The sequence below is a fragment of the Candoia aspera genome, chromosome 1 (genome assembly GCF_035149785.1).
Source record: "Candoia aspera isolate rCanAsp1 chromosome 1, rCanAsp1.hap2, whole genome shotgun sequence".
In the NCBI taxonomy this organism is placed as follows: Eukaryota; Metazoa; Chordata; class Lepidosauria; order Squamata; family Boidae; genus Candoia; species Candoia aspera.
This window is the reverse complement of record NC_086153.1, coordinates 25,299,119-25,311,320: the sequence shown is the minus strand read 5'-3', so window position 1 is coordinate 25,311,320 and position 12,202 is coordinate 25,299,119. Positions and strand designations below refer to the sequence as shown.

Genomic DNA, 12,202 nt, shown 5'->3' with positions numbered 1-12,202 from the left:
TATTGCCATTTCCTATATAAGCTTTGCAGATAGACTTCCCAGAAACAAATGCCTGGCACTCTGGAAGCAAGATGTTGGAACAGACCTATTTTATTTTTGTGTAGGTCTCTGACAGCTACAAGAAACTGTATCATGAAGGCAACACAGACATTCAAACACTTTATTCTAGTGTGCTAATAATTAGCAGAAGCTAAAAGTAGGAGTTAGTTTAGTCTTCCATAGGAAGATTTTCTTACAGAGAGATAAAATGTGGGCTGCTCAGCTGGCAAAGGATGGTGGAGTCTTGAAAAAGAGAACTCTGGAGAAGAGAACTCTTGACAGAGGAAGGTAATGGCTGGCAATCTAAGATGGATCAAGACAATGTTGGCTGTTGAAGATCTATGGTTTAGTAAAGAACAATGTTGACCAGTGAGCTTGAGAGACAGTGTTACACTAGTGAAGGATTGTTAGCCTGAGGGGAGCTTGAAGACTCCTAAAGTATTCCAGGGCAAGTCCTGAGAAGATAGCCAAAGAGAGGTTGATTGTGCCCAGCTCCACAAAGAGGAGGGGGCTCCAGGGGACCTTTTTTAAGGGTTGCAGATGGCTTTGCAGAAGCTGAAGACTCCCAGAATCACTAGTCAGCCTGAATACAACTTGCAGAAACTCAACATATCTAGAGTTTGTTAGGTTGGAGAAGGTAGCATTTACTTCCATGCTACTGCAGTTTCCATTCACTGGTTCCTAAAAAAACATAAAAGAAACACATGCAATCAAACATGGAGAACAACACTACTGTGAGATAAAGGAGCTGGGAAGCAGGATGAGGCTAGAATTTCTACTTAATGGATTAGATGCAGGATGAAGCAAGAATTCCTGACAGTGGAGGAATAGATTACTCCCAAACTCTGCAGAACTGTGGTGGGTCAAGAGAAAAGACTAGATGTGCTGTGGTTTCACATATACTGCAATAGAAGTAGTAATCCAAAACTCAAGTCTTGGGCTCTGCTGACATTGTGAGAATGAACAGGTTTGTAGCTGTGTATGATGGCTTTATCTCTGACTCAAACTTCACTTTTTAGTAACTCCCTGGCTTTGTGAATTCCAGGGTAAATTTTCCTCTTCGTGGAATTCAGAGAATTCAGCATGATTTATGCCAATGTGACTTTTCAAGTACAGCCCTCCTGGCAATGGGGTTACCAAGAGCTAGAGCTTCGATCCAGCAGAGGGTGTTTGATAAAGCTCTCCTTGTAGAGTAGGGCGAATTGGGTAACACATAAATTTATTTATTTTACTTAATTTTATTTATTTTTCAAATTTATTATCACCGCCCATCTCCCCCAAAAAGGGGACCCTGGGCGATTTACAATAAAATTGACATTAAAACCGTAAACATATAAAAATGCAAATATAAATAATCAGTATAAATAGAAGATAAAAATAGGTATAAAATCCAAGTGGCAACAAGATCTGATTCGGTGAGGAGGGCTCTACAGCGCCAGCCACCCCCAGGAGGAACTGCTCCCCTTCCCACCCCAGGCGAGGTGGCAGAGCCACATGCCAGTGGATTATCTATTCAACCCTACCTGCCCAACGCACTGCAGAGTTTTTTCATTAGCCAGCTTGAAAGCATTGCCCTGTGCAGTTTTGGAGCCAAGGTATTGTAATACCTATTTTGCGGAGCAGACCTTCCCCAATGATTTGGAGGAACCTGAAATTCTAGCTCACCTATTTCTTAGATGTCCTTTCTGTAGTAACTTGCACTCTGTCTCTGTAACTCTGTTTACTAACAGTAGCCTCACTAGTTCTGAGGACATCTTCATTTGCTTCTTACTATTAGGCAGGACTTCAGCAAAGGATCGTTACCTTGTTGTGGTGCTGGAGCTTGAGCACCTCAATGATGCCATGAGCTAAACCGGGAAGGGACACCCAAGATGGGAAGGTCATGACAGAGAGGTCAGACTAAACGCGATCCCTGGGGAAGGTAATGGCAACCCACCCCAGTATTCTTGCCGTGAAAACTAAATGGATCACAGTAAGAACAGATCACGGAACAACAGACTGGTTTAAGATTGGGAAAGGAGTACGGCAGGGCTGTATCCTCTCACCCTACCTATTCAACTTGTATGCAGAACACATCATGCGACGTGCTGGGCTTGAGGAATCCAAGGCTGGAGTTAAAATCGCTGGAAGAAACATTAACAATCTCAGATATGCAGATGATACCACTTTGATGGCTGAAAGCGAAGAGGAACTGAGGAGCCTTATGATGAAGGTGAAAGAAGAAAGTGCAAAAGCTGGCTTGCAGCTAAACCTCAAGAAAACCAAGATTATGGCAACCAGCTTGATTGATAACTGGCAAATAGAGGGAGAAAATGTAGAAGCAGTGAAAGACTTTGTATTTCTAGGTGCGAAGATTACTGCAGATGCTGACTGCAGTCAGGAAATCAGAAGACGCTTAATCCTTGGGAGAACAGCAATGACCAATCTCGATAAAATAGTTAAGAGCAGAGACATCACACTGACAACAAAGGTCCACATAGTTAAAGCAATGGTGTTCCCCGTAGTAACATATGGCTGCGAGAGCTGGACCATAAGGAAGGCTGAGAGAAGGAAGATCGATGCTTTTGAACTGTGGTGTTGGAGGAGAATTCTGAGAGTGCCTTGGACTGCCAGAAGATCAAACCAGTCCATCCTCCAGGAAATTAAGCCAGACTGCTCACTTGAGGGAATGATATTCAAGGCCAAACTGAAATTGGCCACATAATGAGAAGACAGGACACCCTGAAGAAGATGCTGATGCTAGGGAGAGTGGAAGGAAGAGGGGTCGACCAAGGGCAAGGTGGATGGATGATATTCTAGAGGTGATGGACTCGTCCCTGGGGGAGCTGGGGGTGTTGACAACCAACAGGAAGCTCTGTCGTGGGCTGGTCCATGAAGTCATGAAGAGTCGGAAGCGACTGAACAAATAAACAACAACAACAACATTAGGCAGGAACCCTAACATCTCTAGAATTGCAAAATTTATTTCATCTGCCATCACTTTACACAGGAAACTACTCCTTTTAACTTTTAGGATTCTACTAAGATACTTTTTTTCCCTTTGTTCATGCTTTATGTTTTTAGCCTTCTATTATATTTGACCAGTCACCGATCCTAACAAGGTTTATATACTGTACATGCATGCACATGCCTTCATGCTTCATACATACTTGCTTAGTAGTTTAGTATTTAGTATAAAATAAGCATTTTAGTTTTTTATTCACAAAATAGCTTTATAATCCCATTAATTAGTTTTAATACTTAGATTCCTTAATATTTTATTCTCTGCATTTATAGCATTATAAATGAATTAGTTCATTTACTTCTATTGATTTTAGAAAGCATCTATGCTTTTAATTTAAACTTTATAACCTCTTATAATAATTGCACAAAATGCTATTCAGTGACTGTAATAAATCTAGTAATAATACACAATTGTTATATTTGGATTTCTTCTCATCAGCACTGGAGCAAAATGACGAGTTGGAAGTTGAGACTTTTTTCCCCACCTGTATGCAAGTGTCCTTTCCCAGTATCTCACTCAACATGAACATTGGTTTCCTGCATGAATTATTCAGGGTACATACTTTTCAGTCACAGTGATAAGATAATGAGGCGTGCATGAAAGCTTAACTTGATGGCCCTTCCAAGGAGAATTCCACATTCTGCTTTTTCTTTCTCACCTCTGCTCTCTACCCATCCCTGATCTTCCAGGCTATGAAATCTCCAGAATTGAAGGAACGCTTGGAAGAGTCTGAAAAACTTATCCAGGAGATGACAGTAACCTGGGAAGAGAAGCTCAGGAAGACGGAAGAGATTGCACAGGTCTGCATTTTTGAGTTCAGGTTTGCTGGCACATAATGATCAATACTGCCACCCTTTAAACAATCCCTTCATGAAAGCTCATGACGCTATACCTCTGGGTAAGTGGCACAATTTATGGCCCTATGAATGAGCGATTTCTTAATTCCTAGGGTGGTCAATTCAGAGGGAGATTATTGTTGTTGCAAGAGCCATGATGGATTCACTGTTGTTTAAAGGAGAGGTGCACTTAACGATTTTTGTGAAGGCTGAGAGACATAGTGAGTGCTGTGGGGGAGAAAGAGATGGTTCTTTATGTTAATTTTATTTTACTGATCACATGGAAATGGTTCTGGGGGAGGTGTGGAAAAGGTATTTAAGGGATACAGATTGCCAGCCCTGCTTTAAATACTCCCTCAGATGACCTCCATGGGACCGAAAAATCAAATAAAAAATCAAAGGTCCAAAGGAATTAAAAATACTTCATAAGATCTTAGGAAATGTTGGTGTCCCCACTTGAAACCTTGCACAGATTTATTGAGAAAGCCAAACACTTGTGAAATTGAGCACTCTCCTGCAATTTGGGCCATTTTATGTTTGTTTATTGCCCCACAATTCTGTAGAACTCTTCATGCTGTGTAGGTGTAAAGCCACACCCTATTATTACCAGTGGCCCCTGGTGGGAACCATTTTTCTAAATATTTTTTCATGTTGCGATAAACTGGATGAGAACAAATATTTTGAAGCTTAATCTAGAGAAGATAAAGGTCTGATCTCTTGAAAGGAAGATAGCTGTCCTAACAGTCAGAAATCACGCTGAGACGAGGAGTAGGTCTCTAGTGTTTATTACTGCTACATAAAACAGAATCCTAACAAACTGAAGAAGCGTGGGAAAACCCAGACAGATAAACCCCAAAAGCTAAGGCAGGCCTGATCTGTGTCTCTTTGAATGGCTGCTTAATTCCTCAGTACTACCCATGCGTTTTCCCCCCTGGATAGAGGCCCCTTCCAGCTCGCCATCAGTACTCATGACAATAGCAATGCAATATATTTGGGATGGGATTGCCCTTTTGGGCTGATTTAAATTGTGCATTGGGTGGTTTCAGTGCCCAGGAAGGCCTTTCCGCAGCTAAAGCTAGTACATCTCTTGTGCCCATTCCTGCAGATACATGTGCCTCATCACATTCTATTTGTACTACTGCAACATGCTTTGCTTGGGCTGGCCCAGGAAAGCATTGGGCAACTTCATCTGGTCCAGAATGCTCCCACCAGATTATTGAACAAGGCTGGTTACAGCAGCTCAGCTGATGGGATGATTGGATCAGATTCAGAACAAATATCTTTGACAAGGAGTGCTTGAATCAACTTTGGACCCAGCAACTCCAAAACAAAAGTACCAGTTATGACTTCACTGGTAATGGCAAGCTAGTACCAGAAGAAAATAGATGTCCTCCATGTGCTTATCTCACTCTGAGTGCTGGGCCTTTTTGTAATGCTTTCAGTGTCACAAGTAAAGGAAACAGAGGGATTTGTAGGTTTTCAGTATGGCTTCATAGGGACAATAAAAAGGAAGGCATGTCTCAACTTTTTCCTTGGTTTCAGTATGCAGGTTGGAGAAATATGATAATTTACATTTCTGCATATCTCTTTAGCTTATATACCCAAGACCCTGGTTTCTCAATTAGTGGCCCTTGAGACTAAATTCCACAAGGGGGTTGAATATCTTCCTCTTTTCTCCTCCTCTTCTCTGGATTAACATTCAACCTTTGTATTTCCCTTTTTGATGGTGGCTACTGTTGTCCCAGATTTTCCTGGTAGTGGTGCTTCATGTGGGTAAATTCCAAATCAGATCAACAATACTGTTTTTTCCCCTTGGGGGGTGGAGTGGGTGGAATGTAGGTGTACAGCCAAAGGGTGACGTTGCAGTACAATAACATTACTATGTCACTGAATTGGACGGGGCAGTGATTTCAGGGTCATTACATTGGAGATGTTGGCTTAATTATTTGACGTGTTAAACTTAAATGTTGGGAACTCACTCCTTTCTTTTTCAGTGGTTTGGTAGTGTGATTTCTGGGATTCTGGATCTGTGAAAAGGGGGTTGGGGGCCAAGCATGGGTCGAAGGTTGCTGGTTGTCCATCCAGCTCAAAATGAAACCTGGGGCTAAGAGAGCAGCTGTGGCTGCAGCCACTCAAAGAGATGGATAGGGCTACAGTAGCCAATAACCATTGGCTATGCCTGTCTTTTTGTTCTCTTTCTCTGTTATGTCCAGGGTGAAGAATAACCACATGGCTGTGGGAAAATATATGATTCAAATTGTCTTTCTAATGGTAATTGTGTTCCTCTCAAATAGGAACGGCAGAAACAACTTGAAAGCCTTGGCATCTCTCTTCAGTCATCTGGGATCAAAGTGGGTGATAACAAGTGCTTTCTGGTGAATTTGAACGCTGACCCTGCACTCAATGAACTTTTGGTCTACTATTTAAAGGTGAGATACTAGGAAGATACATGAGGTTGTTTCAAAATTGCTTGAGTGTGAGATGCTCCTACAAATTTTGTTCATGAACACTCCTGTAAGAACTGTTGGCTTTTAAAAAGAGTCACATAGACATTAGATTTTTGGATTTTAATTTTTCTTATGGATCAAAACAGATTTGTTGGGCAAAAGCAGATTTTGTGACACTTTGATTATTTCTCTGAGATTGAGCTCTTCTGAATACAAAGCTATTTGTTCAGTGCCAGTGTACTCAGGCACAAGATTTTATTAATTGTGAACTGCTTTCAACAGACACTAGGATATATATATAGTTTTTTTATATTACGAAAAGCATAATATTTGTATCAATCATGATTTAATGTGTGCAGTTGCAAATCAGATTCCCCCATAAATATATTTTGCATACCATCTTCAACTGTGAGTACAGTCTGCTTGAAGAAAATGAATACTTCAATGCTTAGCGCTCAAAACATTGTACAGTATTTCTCAGCAGCTTTATACAATAGACCATTATTACTGCTCCCCTTGGAGGTTGAAAAGGCCTTATTTTCTAGCTGCTATGGGATTGAAACAGAGATTTCCCAGTTCTCACTTTCTAGCCGGTTGCAAGCCATGATTATGAGAGAACTTGATTTGCATAATAATTGCTTGCATCACTGCAAGTATAATGCCAAGTCATAATGCAAAAAGCAGAGGCATCAGGCTGCATCATGAGGCTAGCTCCTGAATGGACCAGCTGCAGTTTAAAGCAAGCCAACATTACAGTACACTTATTGCAGACCTTTCTGGGAGTTAGGCAATGAATGGCTCTCTTTCCCATAATATTGTTTCAGATATTTGAAAGCTGCTTCTAAGCTTATACAGGCCTGTGAAATTATTTTAAATGCTGTATCTTTAAGGAGAGCCAGTAATCTTGTTTATTAGTGGGCTAGCACCCTGAAGAATGTAAGGATGGGGGTTGGGGAAATCTTTAGTCATCACTGTTCCCCTGAAGCAACAAAAGAGCTGATTTTGAATAGCTTCAGAGAATTTCAAGTCAGTGTAGGTGTCTGGCTTTGTCAGCTGGCACTCCCTCCTCCCAACTAGTTCCTGATGCTATATCTGTTTCTTTGCTAATCAGCATGAAGACCTTCAAAGAATGTCTTGGCAACAAAATACATTCAGAGGGTGACCTTGGTTATTTGCAAAATGATAAGATTTCATCTTGGTGCCCTAATACTGGTATCTTAGAATTCAGAAAGTGGGGGAGGAGGGAGGAAATGAACACAGTCATTTCAGCTCCTTTTGTAGTAAGTTCAGAAAGGACTTCTTTATCATTTGGGGAGCCTAGAATAGTCACTTCTTCATGCATCTGTGCACAGATATACTAAAGTTACCAGTGCTGATCAAATTTATAAAAGTACAGTATATTACCCCCAAGTTCACTACAACATCATGACATTTCTCTTGGTTTTATCTGCTGTCATTTGCATTTTGTTGAACCTTTGCCTCGTTGTTGACAAAAATAGTTGAGAACTTACTGTCTGAACAAGCCTTGTTTAAACGGATTTAGAGAAGTAGATCTGTTCACTAATCAATTCAGCACAGAATTAAGTGTTAGTATCTTCTTACTTTATAGTGAAATATATCTTTTAATGAATCAAGTAATCAAACCTACTTACATTTCTAGAGAGGCATTTGAGAGGATAGCTTCATATCACCTGTTTCTTTTGCCTTTTGCCATGGTTAGCATGATTCATAGCCTCTGATAGACTTGTCCTTGAATAGTATGCACTTCCCCTGCTTCTTTCAGTTCAGATGTGTAGTTCAAATTTATAAAGATCCACATGCCAATTGGCTTTGGGAAGAATCTGTTTCAGGTGCCAAACTATAAAGAAATAGAAATGACTATGAAGCCCAAACCCATGGAACGTTATCGTTCCCAACACCTTTAGTAAGCATGGTCATTCAGCATTCAACAGGGATGCTGCTAGGCTGCATCTGGAGAGCCTCAGGTTCCCTGCCTCTACTCTGATTTCCTCTCTTACAATTCTGTCTTTCTGTTATAGTCTTCAATGGGATCATTGTTGTGTTCTCTGCTTTCAGAAATGAGGCAGGTAGCATCCAGAAAGGATCTCTTTGATTCATGATTACTTCAGAATGATGCCTCCCTGCACTCACAAAACAAAAAGAGATTCACTTGGTATTAGCATTCAGGCCACCAAGCGTCCCCTTTCTGATCTGAGGAAGGCATTTCCAACTGATCCACCTTCAGTCAGATGCTCTAATTCAGAAATGGGGAGGTAGTGGTTGTTGATCAAACCCAGAGGTAAGGGATGCTGCAAACTGTAGCTTAGCCATTCTGGAGGACCCAGGTTCCCAGGCTTATTTTGCTATGGCTTTCTTATTCTGAGGCTTGATGATGAATGTTATTAAATGTCATTGAGTTTTTATTATGATTTTTATTTGTTTTGATGTAAGCTGCTTTGAGGAATTAAAAAAAATTAAGATTACAGAATTTTAAGGAACAAATGAAGTGTGCTTTTTTTTCCTCTCATCATTCGGCAGGTTGCATGTAGACAGGTGTGCTAGAAAGACAGGTGAGGATAAGTAACATTAGTAGAATTAATATCAAGGACAGTATAATTTCCATTACAGTACAGCCATCATCTTCTCAGATTATTGTTTATCTGAATACATTGTTCTTCATCAGAATTGTGCCCCAATTGAAAAAGAATACAGGGGAGGGAGAAAGCAAAGCTATTTCAATGAGAAGTTTGATTTCTCTCTTTTTCTCCCTCTTTTCCCCTCACTGTTTCCCCATTTATTTCCTGCTAACATTCTTTCCCTCTTTTGCTATTGTTAAAGAACAGATGTGCAAAAGTGGATGCATTGCATTATAGCAAATGCAAACAAAGTTCAATCCTGAATTATTTCCATTCCAACTGGTTGGATAATAATTGTAACTCTGAGGACTGGAGGCTGCACTTGCTCTTTCCCTCCACTCCCTCCTCATAGTTCATTTTTTCTGTGTTGTGTCTTTTATACAGTAAGTGTAAGGGAAGGTAATGGCTGAGTGCACGCTTGATGCTAAGCCATGCCATGACTTGTTTAGTTTGCTTTAGTATAATGTGAAACCAGCCATAGTTTTACACAGTGCAGTTTTCTGGAGCACTTTGGGAAAGCTGGACTAGATGAAGTGAGGAGGGCAGTTTCATATGTAGTAAGTAATATGAATTTCTGTTGGATTTCAGTGGACCTGATCTCGAATCTTTTGCAGGAGCACACACTCATTGGATCTGATAATTCCCAAGATATACAGCTCTGTGGATTGGGGATTCTTCCTGAACACTGTATAATAGATATCACTGTGGATGGACAAGTCATGTTGACACCTCAGAAGAACACTAGGTAACTGGGTATTATGTCTTATAGTAAAGGTAAAGGTTTCCCTTGACGTAAAGTCCAGTCGTGTCCGACTCTAGGGGGCGGTGCTCATCTCCGTTTCAAAGCCTTGGAGCCGGCGTTGTCCATAGGACACTTCCGGGTCATGTGGCCAGCATGACTCACGGAACGCCGTTACCTTCCCGCCGAAGCGGTACCAATTAATCTACTCACATTTGCATGTTTTCGAACTGCTTGGTGTGCAGGAGCTGGGACGAGCAACGGGAGCTCACCCCGCCGCGCGGTTTCGAACCGCTGACCTTCTGATCGACAGCTCAGCGGTTTAACCCGCAGCTCCACCGCGTCCCTATTATGTCTTATAGAGACAAGCAATTTTACTCTTACTTCAGGATTGAATGAAGCATGGAAGAAGTTCCACAATCAGATCTTGGAACCTTTGATTACATCAGAGGACCCACATTTTCCTCTATTGCTTGTTTTTGTTTTCATTCCAATACATTCCCAGTAGAGTAAATGCATGCACATTAATTTGAATGGACAGCAGTGCCAAAACTGTGGGCTTCCTTGGCTCAGAATGTTTATGTATTCAGTAAAGTGAGAGGGAGAAACTCAGTGAACATCCCTGCCCCCTGCTGCATTGACCAGAAGTCCTGAAACAAGCAACATACCTAGGACTAAGCTGCAGTTTGGGGCTGTGGAGAGCAAGGTGGCACAGGAAGTTGCTCAGACCAGCTGCTGCTCCCTCTCCTGAATTCTCATGCTCTGTTCCCTGGCGGCATACTGTATATCTGGTGGGTGCAAAAGTGGATTGTTTGGGATGGTTTTTAAACAGCAGTTGGGACCATTGTGAGAAAGGGACAAGTAAGACTGGAAAAGACAACTGCCTCTTTCAGGCAGAAAAAAGATTCTACCAAAAGACTTTCCTTCTCTAGTTGTAGGAACACTGATATATCTTCCTTGTAAAAGGAGAAGGAAGTATTCAGATGTGTTGGGTTGTGTTCAATTTACTTTGCTATGCAATGTCTCTGCTTTGCTCAAAGGAGGGGGATCAACACAAGTCTCTCACATTATGTTTTCCTTGATCACTGCTATGTGGAATTAAGGGCAGGCCAAATCCTTGATGTGGAAATGACTATATTTACCTTTTTCCCTCCAACACAGGACATTTGTGAACGGTACAGCTGTTGTAGGTCCCACACAACTGCACCACGGTGATAGAATTTTGTGGGGAAACAATCACTTCTTCCGGTAAGCTGCTACTTGTTCTTTGTTCATTTCAATTTCTTCTGTAATTGGTATAGTTTTGGGACATAGGAGTTGAACTGCCTTTGGCAAACGTTTAGTTTCTGAACACTGGCTGTGGAGGCTCACCACTGCAGAATTACAAGGACTTCTGCTTTGCTGTATGCATTTGCTGGACTTGTCCTCCCTTAAAAATCAAGATAGTTTAGCCTTCCTCAACTAGGCAACTGCCAGATATTTTGGAATTTCAACTCCCAGAATTCTTCCAGCCAGCAAGATTAGTGGCTACACTAGCTGGGAATTTCAGGAATTGTCAACCCACTCTCTAACTGCAAGGCTGTCATAACTACGGATTTATGTCATGGCCATAATTTTGCAGCAAAATTTGAAATCTCGTATGGTGGATGACTATAACTTCAGGGCTTTTTTTAATTGTTATAGTATTATGTGGGGGAGGGGAAATAGAGCAAATGAGGTCCCAGTCTTCTTATCTTTTGTGGCTGGCCACCTTAGTATCATCTTAATCTTTTAGGGCAATAAAAAGAATCTGTCTTTGCCTAAAATTACAAGGGAGCTAGGTTTGCGCATTTTCTTTAAGGACCATACACATTTCCTCTTTGACAGAGTTTCTCAACTTCAGCAACTTTAAGATGTGTGGACGTCAACTCCAGAATTCCCTAGCCAGCATGCTGGCTGGGGAATTCTGGGAGTTGACGTCCACACATTTTAAAGCTGCTGAAGTTGAGAAACTCTGCTCTATAGTTTGAGGGTTGTCTGTTTGGCTTTTCTTGATGTTCAGATGCCGTTTTAGGCTTTTCGAGTGAAAACGAATTCGAGCATTCAGGAGGGATGAACAGCCATTCTTAATAGCTGTTCCTGCTGCTCTCTGTTTTCCGTTTCTCTATTTTGCACTCATTTCAGGGCTGAGATAATATATGATAAGAACGTAAGAAGAGCCCTTAGACAATTTTTCTGCATTACTGACTGGAATCACTTTCTTTCTGGAAGAACACAATTACCACAAGGAGGAAAGTAGAAACTTCTCCTGCTTTTAGTCCTCAGCAGCCAACATTCAGGGTACACTGCCTGTGATTCAATACTGTGTAGTATACAACCATCAAGGCTAGTAGTCACTGATAGCCTGCTCCTCCATGAATTTAACCAGTCCTCTTTTTAAACCATCTAAATAAGCTTTATATATGTGCTATGTGTAGATTTACTTCCTTTTATAAGTTCTGAATTTAGTTTGAATGGATTAT

At 41.2% G+C, this 12,202-nt stretch overlaps 1 protein-coding gene across 1 annotated transcript in view; it reads left to right on the top strand.

The window, feature by feature from the left end:
* KIF13B (kinesin family member 13B) overlaps positions 1 to 12,202 on the top strand; it is a 149,359-nt gene that overhangs the window by 62,228 nt on the left and 74,929 nt on the right. Inside the window, exons 12-15 of the mRNA XM_063300770.1 lie at positions 3,733 to 3,843; positions 6,174 to 6,308; positions 9,577 to 9,707; positions 10,863 to 10,949. Coding sequence (XP_063156840.1) covers positions 3,733 to 3,843; positions 6,174 to 6,308; positions 9,577 to 9,707; positions 10,863 to 10,949 — 464 coding nt within the window. The remainder of the gene's footprint in view (positions 1 to 3,732; positions 3,844 to 6,173; positions 6,309 to 9,576; positions 9,708 to 10,862; positions 10,950 to 12,202) is intronic.